At 50.6% G+C, this 11,933-nt stretch overlaps 3 protein-coding genes across 3 annotated transcripts; 2 read left to right on the top strand and 1 right to left on the bottom strand.

The window, feature by feature from the left end:
- Positions 1-502: 502 nt before the first annotated feature.
- BO95DRAFT_512591 (uncharacterized protein) lies at positions 503-2,339 on the bottom strand. Its single transcript, XM_025591529.1, has 2 exons — positions 2,030-2,339; positions 503-1,940 (listed from the first exon to the last, which is right to left on the bottom strand). Exons 1-2 carry the CDS (start codon positions 2,087-2,089, stop codon positions 930-932), a joined length of 1,071 nt encoding a protein of 356 aa, XP_025444529.1. The 5' UTR covers positions 2,090-2,339; the 3' UTR covers positions 503-929.
- Positions 2,340-7,090: 4,751 nt separating this feature from the next.
- Positions 7,091-9,986, top strand: BO95DRAFT_491154 (jacalin-like lectin domain-containing protein; the record flags this gene model as incomplete). Its single annotated transcript, XM_025590636.1, has 5 exons — positions 7,091-7,399; positions 7,462-7,557; positions 7,626-9,366; positions 9,418-9,544; positions 9,616-9,986. The coding sequence occupies 5 exons, from the start codon at positions 7,091-7,093 to the stop codon at positions 9,710-9,712; spliced, it is 2,370 nt and encodes a 789-aa protein (XP_025444528.1). The 3' UTR covers positions 9,713-9,986.
- Positions 9,890-10,405, top strand: BO95DRAFT_63896 (uncharacterized protein). The gene has a single exon (XM_025592112.1). The coding sequence runs from the start codon at positions 10,066-10,068 to the stop codon at positions 10,366-10,368; it is 303 nt and encodes a 100-aa protein (XP_025444527.1). The 5' UTR covers positions 9,890-10,065; the 3' UTR covers positions 10,369-10,405.
- Positions 10,406-11,933: the final 1,528 nt, after the last annotated feature.

Here is an 11,933-nt window from a genome sequence, read left to right as displayed (position 1 = left end):
TCACGTGCCCGCCCACGGGCGCGCGTAGATCACCAAACCACCCTAACCCGAACAAAGAAAAGCTCGCCGACGGCCTAAGGCTAGCAAGCCCCCCATTAGCCCCAAACTAGTCTAGCGCCAACGCGAAATCAACGCGACAGCTTGCTCCTTCACGCGTTTACGGCTGACGCGTTGATTACTTTTTTTTTGTTGGTTCCCCGTGCCGTGGCCTGTCTTTTGCCTTTCCCCGACAACGCAACACCGAGGCAACGCCCTCGCCTACGAATACGATGTTCGGCTGGAAAGGAAATCCTGAGCAGACGTCATTTGGTTTTCTTTTAAGGCCTGAGTGTGGGGGAAGGAGGGGGACTTGGTGGGTTTTTCCCGTCTTGTCTTTCGTCTAATTTAATTAATGTCTGCGAATGGGTTCGTGGATACGTCATCGATTTTCTACCAGGTGAATTCTGGATTGCCTATCGGATTGATTGATTGTTCTTGAGGTTTCTGTCTCTGACATGCGATAAGGACTTCTCTTGAAGGTTGAATACTTCACCGTCAGTGGATATGATGAAAGAAAAAAAGTTATCCTGTGGAAACTTGGAGGCCATGGTATGGTAAGGAAGGTCGAAAATCTACCGATTGATTGGTGGGTCACATGGTTTTTTCGCGCACAAAGGAAAATCATAACCAGGGATCCCTTAGTCGCGACATAGGGAAGAACATGATATGGACAACAGGGATGGTAATTTCAGACATTTGTAGCCCGGTATGGTTTCATCGAGTTAAAAGGGCAATATTGAAGCAGAGAAGGAGCAACACAGCAAAAGGGGGTATGAGACTAGGACAGAAATAGGGAAAATGTGCACATAACAGTCATCAAGAGTCGTAAGTATTAAGCCCGAATTGCATCCGTGTCTGGAAGCGGGCATATACATCCATGGACGATGGGGCTACGGTCGCAACTCCTCCCCGAGTTGCAAGACAGTCGTCGGTCCCTTTGAGCGGATTTTGGGGCTATCCGCCCCTGGTGGTAGCAAGCTGTCCAGGTTGGAGCGCCTGCGGTCTTTATTAGCCAGCGGGGTCCTTGACGGGCCCCCTGGTGTGCGGCCGCCCCAGGCTGGCTGTGCTGGACTCGGCGTCACGTTCACAAAATCAGCGAAATTGAATTGTTGATTTGGAGTGCCGAAGCTGGGAAAGACACCACCCCCGAGGGTTGGGGTCAGCGATGGTAGAACGGCATGCTGGCTGGGGGGTGTCGAAGGAGGAAAATCTCGGGCCTGAGGCTTGCTGACACTGGCTGGCGTGGGAGAGTTGGCAAGGTATAGAAGCAGATCGGCCCCGTCCTCATGGCGTAGATTTCGTTCGTTGCGGGACGAACGGGTGTGCTTGGAAGGGGGAGTGCGCGGGGGGGAGGAGCCCACCATGGAGCTTACAGCTTGGAAGCTGTGGACAGGAAGATCTGGATCATTATCGTCCTCAGACGGCGGAGGATATGCCGGCGATGAATATTCTGGAATCGTAGCTGAATCTGGCATGAAAGGGAGGTGGAGCTGCCGGCCTGCTCGGTGTCGGTTGAAACCCGGAGACGATTCAGGCAGATGATATGAAGCCTTCCAGGAAACTCGAGGTGCCTTGACAGTCTGCTCGGTGATTGAGTCCGACCGTAGACGTTTCCGACTGGCCGACAACATCGGCTGCATCACTCGAGAGTCGAAGGTTGCTGCATGTTTGTTGCGGGACGACCTGGGCAGCTCCTTCGAATAGGACGGATTCGGCAAGGGCGGAGGAGTCAAAGGCGTCTCACTACGACCGTGGGAAATGTCTGACGAGGAATCCGATGGCTTGTCACTTCCCAATGAAGCCTGTCTTCCTCCGTTGACGTTGGGGTCAATAGCATGGAGTCGACCATTCTGGTACTTGACCTTGGCGAGGCCTAGACGATCTTGGAGGTTGAGGGACACCTAGACACAGAAGAAAGCATTCCGTTAGTTGGGTGTCTAGATAATGATGCAGAGGAGCCGTCCAACATTGGAGCTGGTGAATCACATACTTGGGCAATGTCAATTTTTCGAATCGTTCGCTCAGCGGTGGGCGGATGAGTGAGGGCCATTGTTCCGTAGTAGTCTTGACGAAAGCAGGTGTACCGGGGATTTGCTTGCAGGAAACAGGATTGGATGGGGGTGGTCACAGACCACTCGGAGGCTAGTGAGGATGGAGAGGGAGTGAGCCTGGAGTGATGACAGCAGAAAGACAGGGCCCCAGGTAGGTAGGTAATGTTCAAAGCAAGGCCGGCTTGTGACAGAGTTTCAAGCCGGAAGAAGCAAGGCTGGGCTGAGGAGTGGAAGTCTGGGAAGTAGAAGAAGAGGGGACGAAGGGCTGAAAGAACAAGCAAAAGATGGAATCCAATTGGAGGAAGATCGATCGTGTAAAGCCCAGAGAAGTTTAGTCGGTTTCGATGTCGAAGTTGGTTTAGTGAGGAAGTTTAGTCCGTAGTCCGGCCTCAATTGGAGTGAGCACCAACAACAACAACAACCGAGATGAATGGATGAAAGGACTTCTAGAAGCTGCAAAGCTTCTTGTTGACGGACAAACTAATGGGAATTTTGATCGAACTAATGAATGAATGCAGTCGCTGTTGCAGGTGAGAAATTTGCACTGGAAGGTCTCTAGAGTCAACCGTTCGGTGTCGGAAATTCAAAGGGAGGAAAAAAGAGAGGTTTTTCTTTGCAGAGCGGGTGGATAAGCGCCATTCATCCTCCATCCTCCCAATACATCATCCCTTGGCTCGGCCTGGCAACTTGTAACTTACATCAATACAACACGACCACTATCGTCAACCAGCAAGTCTTTTGTACTCTGCCTGCAATCGACAAGAATAGTGACTGGCAATTCTCAATATCTGATTGTCTACATTGAACAGCACTGCACAAATCACCGCCTGGTTAACGACAGACTACGTTACTGGGCCTTTCTGTTGATTCGAATTCATTCTGCCTACCAAGAAATGCCCTTTTGAAGCACTACTGAAACCCAATGTCAATCTCTGAAGCAACGAGTGAGGATATTTGGTCAATTCACAGCCAATGGTACAGTACCCGTTGCGACTATCGGAATGTTCCAGGACTGCAGTCGTCGCCAATCTGGTCAGTTCAATATGCTGAAAGAAAATCTTCCGATCTCTCCATCCATTCATTCCAGTTCCTCCCTTCGTTCTCCCGCCGCCTGTCTAGATACATACATGAGTAGACTCTACCTAGATGCCCAGCTGTCAACCCCAGGCTGCAGGCCCTCTGCTTAACCGGGGTAATTGACCATAACAAAGTATGCTGATGCATCGATGCCAGAGGGCAAACACTGTCTGGTTGCCATGGCCTAGCCGCTGTCTCCGGCGCCCCTCCGCTCTTCAGGTCCCTGCCGCACCCACCGAAGGGGTTCTATGCCCTGCGCTCGGTTTCAGATCATAGCCATCTATCAACATCCGTACAGCGGAAGGGTCCGTAGAAAAGATCTAAGGGTCTGGAACTTGGTTAATCCCTTCTGATACACAGAATAACAACAAGGGTCGGTAGCATCTATCATGGTGGCTGCTCACTCCCCCGACGGGTCCCACTGACCGGCATCTGTGGTTGAATTTGATATTTAGCATGTAGGGCTCCGCGCAGTGACACCTAACATTCTCCTTCAATTCTTATCCTTATTCTCATCCCCGGAAATGTTCTTGCGCCATTGCGGATTTTCCGCGGGCGGAGAATTTCATCTGCTGGTTACTATCGGTTAGGAGTTTACACACCAGAAGAGTTCTGTTCTGCTGGGGCTCCGGAATATGAATCGTCCCAAAAGAAAGCAGGGTTAAGGCTGATGGAGACATCGGGGGGGACTAAGGTGGTGGAGTGCACCCTGTTGTCCTGCAATAATAATCAATCAGGTCGAGCTCTCACGGCTAAGGCCCCCAGTGAGGGACCCAAATAGGAAGAGCTACTCGGAAAGCAAACGAGGAGAAAGAGTACAGAGTACGGGGGGCACAGCCGCTGGGATCACAATGGGAAAGAAACAAGGAACTCGCGAAACATGACGTGGACCTGGTCCGGAACATTGGATTTTGCGAACAGCAGCAGTAGCACCACCATCGCGGAATTGGAGCCGTCTATCAGCAACTTAATGATCGAACAGCTGTCACTTTGGGAGCTTCACTGCAATCCATGTGCATATAGAGGAAAGGCGGTAGGGCTCCAGAGTAAGAGCAGATTGTTCTTTGTAGACAACCACTTATGTTGTGTGCACACTCTGACAGCTGAGGGTGGTGAGGGCGACGGAACAACACAACAATGGGGCTGTTTTCTCAACGGCATGATAAGGGACAAATCTGTCGTTAATTAGGCCGTTCACGGTGGGCTCTTCTCGACTTCTTTAAGACTAGCAGGACCAAATCCAGGTTCTGGGATGGATCTAGTCTCAAGGCTCCATGGAGGCTGGAGCTGGGGGCGCTCCTGGCGCCAAGCTCCCTCTTACCGGCAGGCGCCATCCCGTCTACGTTGGGTTCACCAGCTAAGGTGCGGAACCGCAGTAGTGACCCGGGCGAGCAAAGATGCCTTACGAGCCACGACAGACGGGATTTGCAGAAGAAAAAAAACAACAAAAGAAAAAACAAAAGAAACGCTCCGACAACTTAAGCAGTGCGACATCCATGTCTGGAGCTGAGTAGACAAGACTGTAGAGACGATGTCGTTAGTTAGCCCTTGTGTAAGTGGGGAGGAAATCAGGGGAATAAGATAGGGGGATAGCAACTGTCTCTTATCTCGCTGTGAGACTTTGAGGTATTTAATAGCTTTGCATAGCTACTCCGAGGAAGAGAGAGAAAAGGGGAAGGGATCCAGAACCTCCCTCCCTTTCTGCGGGCTGCATCCTGCATCCTGATAGTTAACATTTTGATTGTTCAGTACAGTTGAGTCCAGAGGTATGTGCGCCGAACGGCAGCCAAGAAATATCAACCACCATCAAAACACCTACTGCCGTGCCACTCAAACTGTTCTGCCTGCGGGCGTGGTACGTACAGCGCTAGCAAGGAAGATCCGAGATCCCTGCGATTACGCTGCTGCTGCTGCTTTTGCTCTTCTGCGCATCACGGGTTTCCCATACCGACCAGCTCCTGCTCAGTCAGGCCAAAGCGATATTTTGTACGTACTGTACTCGCTGCAGAGTACATAAGCCTTAACTGGCCGACCGCTCTCGGTTCCTATATCGATTCTCGGAACGGTAAGATAGCAGCAGTTTGCGTTGCTACCACGGAACTGCAGCAAGAGGCTGAGGATAAGACCGAAAGACAAATATAGCAGACGATCGTCTAGCTAGGCTCCACCGGACCGGGATGGTGAGACGGTGATGTTAGGAAGACAGCGAGTGGTTAGTTAGTCCACCCTCCACCGTAGTTTAGTCTGGTAGAGACCACTATCTCACGTTCTTAACCATTCTTTCTGCACTTCTGTTCCCTCCCCCTGTTGGCCAGTGGCATCCAGCCTACGTAACACACCCTTGTCTATTCGCAACGAGCCCCCTCTGGCTGCAGCTTGGCTGTAGCCCCTCCTCTCCTTCTCCTCCTACACCCCCCCCCCCACCTTAATCGCCGATGGCAGCAATTCACTTGTGATTAGTATCGCTATTTCTGATGGTCTATTATTCTCCTTTAATCGGGGTTATCGACCTTGTACCCATTTACAGGGGCACGTCTCGGTCTCGGTCGTTATCGGCTTGCATCCAGAGACCACCGGGGCGGAAGGGCTCAACACCAGGGCTCAAGGGTCTGTGGTTCTCTGCAATTCTGCAGCGTGGCACTGAGGATAGCATGTCGGGGTGAAACAGACGGAGACAGCGAGTTCAAACCAAAGCCGAACAAGCTTTTAGCCGTGGTAACGGAAAGGGAATGGGATCTGGCTCTGACCGGGAGTGATTCAGATAACCCGGTAGGAGATTGGCCGTTGCAGTTCTTTATTTTTTTCTTTTTTTTTTTCCTCTTTGGCTTATTTTGCTTGTTTTGCTGGATCATTTTGCGTGTCTCACATACCAATGACATAACTGACTAGCACAATGGCTGGCGATTGTTCTCTCTAGTTTTAGTTCCAGGCACTAATCGACCCCATCCGGCTTTTCCACTTCTCTCACTTCCAATCTCTTTTCTTCATAGTCTTACTGCGGAGTACTAGTATCCCGTCAATACTGTCTGTCCCATAATCCATTATTCTCCTTAGTTTCTTTCTTACCCCCAAGATACCCAAGAAAAAAGAGAGAGCAAGAGAGAGCGAGAGAGCGATAGACGCAACCTAAGCACCAGATACTTACCAGTTCCATTCGTTGATTATCACCCAATTTCCCCTACTACTTTTATTTCTACCCTTATTTTATTTTTACTCATATTTTTATTATTTTTATTTTTATTATTATTTTTCTGTTGGTCCTCCTTTACACCAAAAGTCCCTCCTTCCTTGGTCAAGCCAGCCTCTGGTCTGCCTCTTGTTCCTAGTTTTTCCCTCTTTTCTCAGCTTCTCTAATCTTTTCCCCTCCCCGCCTTTGACTTGGCTAATGATTTCATTCTAGTTGACCCCATTGTTGGTCCTATCTCCCCTCGTTTCTTCTTTTCTTTCCTGCTCTCTTTCTCTCCTTCTTGTCTCTCGCTTGTTCAATTATTCTCCAAACCAACTGTCAATCTGTGAAGTACCATTAAACTTCCAGAAATTCCAGTGATTGCGGGGTGCTTATTCCAGTGGTTGATCAATCGCAACCGCAAACGGTTGCTTTTTTCCTAGCTTGTTGTCGGGACCATCACCGAACAGCGCAGAGCAGCAGCGTGTTAGTCCACGCAGGAATCCCAGCAATTATACCCAGTTTGACGACAGCACATCGGCTTTGAAGATTGACAGTCGCTCGTTTATCCCTGGCGAATCTCTAAACCTCTCATTGGATGGTCGCGAAAGAAAACATCCCCCAAAGCAGTGAAAGCAGAAGAGACAGACCGGCCAGCGCTGCTCAGCCTCTCTTTCCCTTCCCAGTATACTTCCTCACCCTCCTTCTAGTCCTTCGACCCTCTTGATTCAGCAACAATCAAGAAAGATCGTCCACCATGCCGTTATTCAAGACGCTACGTCGACGCTCCAAGGCCAGCTTCACTACCACTAAGTCGCCGGAGACTAAATCGACCGAATCCCAGTCTAATGGCGATGTAACTTCGGGGCAATCGTCATCAACGCTTGAAACAGCTTCGTCCAGCTCCCTCACCCCTCCTTCCTCGATCAAGCCTACCTTGTCTTCTCCCAACCTTCCGTCGCTGAGTGAGAGCAGCAGCACACCCGGCGCAATCTCACCCCTTGCCGTGCCGCCACAACGACCGGGCCCCCTCACTACTTCTTCCTCTCAGCGGAACAGCGCCTATGTATGTGATCTCATATCTGCGCGAGGTAAACTTACTTACTGATGGTCTGGGATCCCAATTAGTTTGGTAGTACTATGTCTGTGAATGGAGTAGGACGGTCGCCCACGCCTTCTTCCCCTTACGCACCCCGCATCATATCTGTCTCGGAAAACTCTTGGGTAAGTGATATGACCTCTGGTGGACCGTGAGTGGGCTCGAGGTCTGACTTTCGGGGGACTATTCATAGGTGCACCACAAGGTACTGCTTGTTTACGGTCAGGTTGGAGATCCGCGACAACATCCGCTGGACGGAACTGTCACAGTCTACCATCACCAAGATAGCTTCCCGTCGACCTCATGGCCTGTTACTTCTTCACACTTCAAGACTTTGGTGCATCTAGTACCTGGTCCCAATCGACTGCGCTTCGAATTTGTGTCGAGCAAGCATTCGTCCGGTAGCTCGCACCAATCGGTTCATTCATCCTGGATTTGCATCAACTATCTCCCACTGGTCAATGCTCCACCTTTGCATTTGGTGATACTGCTCGGAAAGGATTCTGATGGCACCTTCGACACCCCGCCAGAGAAACAACAACGGGATGGAAATGGCCTCGAAACCGCTATTCAAAAGTATCGGATGGCAGCATACCTGTGGCAAGCATTCACCGGGGAACAAATGTACCGCAACAATCTTGGACGGCGCTGTTTCCGGCTCGAGGATGAGTGGCAATTGGGTACGTCGAGTCGTCGCGATACAACTACTGGCCAAATGCGAAACGAAGCCAAAATCCACGTTGTTCGGACCGAGAAGACAGTCGCGGAGCTTCGGGACCTCAATATTGCGCAGCAGCACGGCTCTGCTACTCAGAAGGATGAGCTATTCCGGATCGCGAGAGATGCCGTGAAGGACTACTTTCACCTTCAGCCAGGTCAGAAGCAGTATGTCTCCGTGTTGCTTCTCGACTCACACTGGGACACGGGCTCTCAAGTGATCACTGGTCATGCGGCCCTGGGCTCGGACTCCGGAGACCTCAAGCTAGCGATCTTCGGCTCCCATAGCCTCCACAGCTACCCGTCCAATATGGAAGAGGTTGTGGATGCCTTCACTGATTGCACCAGAACAAACACCGACTTTGTAGCTAATGATTGCGGAGAGGCTGGATCCAGCTGGGAAGCTGCCAACATCGGTATCGGAGCGCACCTTCATGAGGTCGGTCACCTCTTCGGGTGTCCACACCAAGAGTCGGGCATCATGCTTAGGGACTATGTCCGCCTCAACCGGTCATTCCTCACACGCGAGCCATTTTCCACCCGAACGAAGACTCAAGGTCTTAAATTGTGCTTACCACAGGATGAATGTGGCTGGCATCGACTTGACGTTCTGCGGTTCCGGTTCCATCCCTGTTTCCGATTGCCCAGCGATGCTCCTATAGGTTCCGATGACAGCATTCAAGTTTGGCCCGTTGAAAACGGCAAAATTGTTCTCACGGCTCCATCGGGAATCGCGTTCATCGAACTCTATGCCGAAGGTGACAACGTTTGCCATAACTTTCTTGAGTATATGAATAGTGAGTCGAGTAGCAACGGGCTTCCAAGGCAGATTACCGTGACGGAGACTGAACTGCGTCAACGCGTCTTCGGCAACGATAAGGAGAAGAAGAAGAGCGTCAAAATGATCATCTACTCTGGAGCTCTTGGCAGTCATACGGTGGATTCGATCAGTACTCTGAAATCGAAATTGTCCCTGGTGAAATTACCCAAGAGCCATACCGGCTATAAGGGTAGACAACTAGGACTTTCTCAGCTGGAAGGCAGCCAACCCGAGCAGCTGTTGTTGGATTGTGCCTTCATCTCGACCAAGCTTTTGACATCGGTCCGGATCTACCACGGTGCGGCAGTCAATGGACTTGAATTCTTCTATGAGGATGCAACGAGTCAGCTCTTTGGCAACAGAGAAGGGAAACCTGGCGGTGATGATTTCGTGCTCGGTAAATATCCCCGTATCCCACTTAATAGACAGGCGCTAATGAAGAAACCAGATACTCGGAGAGGGGAGATTTTGCTCGGTTTCTATATTCGGGCCGGCCACTGGATTGACGCTATTGAGATCTTGACCAGTCAAGGGAGGAAATCTGGCATGTTCGGGAATGCCCAGGGAGGCTCAGGGTAAGAATAGCTTTTTGCGTGATCTCGTCGCTTTGGATTGCAGGGCTTTGGGACTGACAAGTTGGCATTAGACACACTTTAATACCTCCTTTGGGATACAAAATCGCCGGAATCACAGGATCCAGTGGGTCCTGGATTGATGGGTTCTCACTAGTCATCATGCACTGATTTGACATTGTGTGATGACCATGAGATTTCTCACATTTCCTTGCTTGGGTTTGCGAGCCCAGGTTACCCGAATGGAAGGGCAGCTGGGTCCCTGCGACCGACCGATGCAGTGTCCCAATCGCTGGGTCCGTGTCTCGATTACGAGCGACTGTTGCTCCTCCGAATACATTTCTTTCACGCCTTCAGTTCGATGAACAACGCAGGATACCCATTTGAATGCGTCTTTTCTTCACCCTTCTTTATTTGTGTCTGGATGTGCATGCAAATTGATCTTCTAACTAAATACCCGAGGCGGTGACCCATGTTGATCCCGCGAGTGGCACTATCCGAGTTTTATTGCATACTCCAGCCCCATGTTGCATATTGCATGTTGCATGTTGCATTATATCTGTGCATGTAGAGGTGCAGATCTTCCGACGCTGTGCCTTTGTATTTTCTTCTCGTGCCGTGTGGTTGACATTGGGCGGCGTCCAGGAGTTTCTGTGGCCCCGATTCTGTTTTCTTTGTTGTTAGTGTTCTGCTGCCTACTTTGGCTGGAGGGAGGTTACTGGGCTACTATAGGCCAGTACGCGGAGAGGAGGTATCCCATGAGAAAAGCAGGACTTAGAATCATGGGTGTTGATAGTGGGACATACCTGTTAGGAGAACATAATTGACGTTGGCCCGAGGGCTCATAGATAATCACATATTTGCTATTTTTCGGCTATTTGATGTAGATGTTACAGCTTCCAGTCCAACTTGTTGCTTGGTAAGATTGAATGTGTTGCGTCAATGACTAGGTAGTCTCCATATCATCCATTATGCAGCTACTTGAACTCGAACTAGCTCGATGGTGTCCACAACATACTGGACAGTATCACAGGAACTTCCAAGGAAGTCTACCTACCTAAATAAGTAGCAGTCCCGGTTTACTTACTTAGTACCTTACCTATGCAACCATTGGCGCTCTCTCCCCCAGTTAAGTACCAACCCCTCGGGGAGGATCGTGTGCAACCTCAACGACCACGAGATAATTCCGACTCGTCCCGGGGACTCAAACTGTTATGGGGGGAGGGGGATCTTAGTTTCGCACGAATAAACTTTGTACTGTACTCGAACTGATGCAAGCTTCCGTTCGTTCCATCCAGGCATGAGAAGGACTCGACTTTGCTGAGCACAAGCACAAGCATACCCCCCGAGGCCTACCGTGACTAGGTACTACTACTATTACTGTAAGGTAGCTAGACTAGCTCCTTCCCTTTTCTTCTTCTAGTGGGGAGGGTTTCACGGTCTATCATGGCGGGGAAGACTACCTTACCTTGCTACTCGCCACGGGTTGAAGCTGAAGAAGGGAGAGCAGCCAGCCGGTGGCGAGAAAATGGTATTGGTATGGCGTCTCTTGCGCGATTTTTGTTTTACCTTTGCTTCGCTTTGCTTTGTTTGAATTTGAAGATGAACTATGACGGCGTGATGTGAGGTTCGACGATAGGGTACACACATACATACATACATGTACACAGTACGCCCGGTGGGCAAATCTCCGGGAACTCGTAGAAGGCAGGGATCTGGGATTGTCTACTGTACATCTTGGGCACTGTACCCTGCCCAGTGGGATCATCATGAATGGAACAAGAAGGAATGGGAATGGAGGTGGCTGATGGATGGCTGCAGCTAGCTCAGAAGCAAACAAACCACCACCACCACCACCACCACCACCCACCACACGCAACCTTACCTTGTGATCGCCAGCCACTACCTTACCACCACCACCACCATCAAACGGTCAAAGGCCAGGCACAGTACCCTCTGTCGACTTTCCCCTTCCGACAGTACACAGTAACTTACAGTCCTTCTTCATTCCCCTCCCCGTATCCAATCTCACCGTGATCTTGGGATTCCAACCGCTGCCACTGCCACTGCCACTGCCACGGATACGATACTCCATCTCCCGGGTTCCAGATGTCAGCTGCAAGATGCATGACGGAAAGAACGGTGAGGGTCTCGGGTCTTGGGGTTTGTGGCTGGTTGCTGTTGATATTACCTAACCCAATCCAGTGGGTTTCCCCTCAGTAAGCTGTACGAGGCAGGAGGGGCACTGGACTAGATAAAGTAGGAAGCTTCAATGTCACCTGCCTGTCTTCTGTTTCTGAGTTTCGGGCTCGCTTCCGAAGAAGCACCTTACCCCCCGACGCCAATGGTTCCTTGGGATTGAAGGAGGATGAGATGAGGGGTTCAATCTTTG

The sequence above is a fragment of the Aspergillus brunneoviolaceus genome (assembly GCF_003184695.1).
Source record: "Aspergillus brunneoviolaceus CBS 621.78 unplaced genomic scaffold BO95scaffold_17, whole genome shotgun sequence".
Lineage (NCBI taxonomy): Eukaryota > Fungi > Ascomycota > Eurotiomycetes > Eurotiales > Aspergillaceae > Aspergillus > Aspergillus brunneoviolaceus.
Note: the sequence above shows the minus strand (reverse complement) of the source record. Positions and strands in the feature narration are given on the sequence as shown.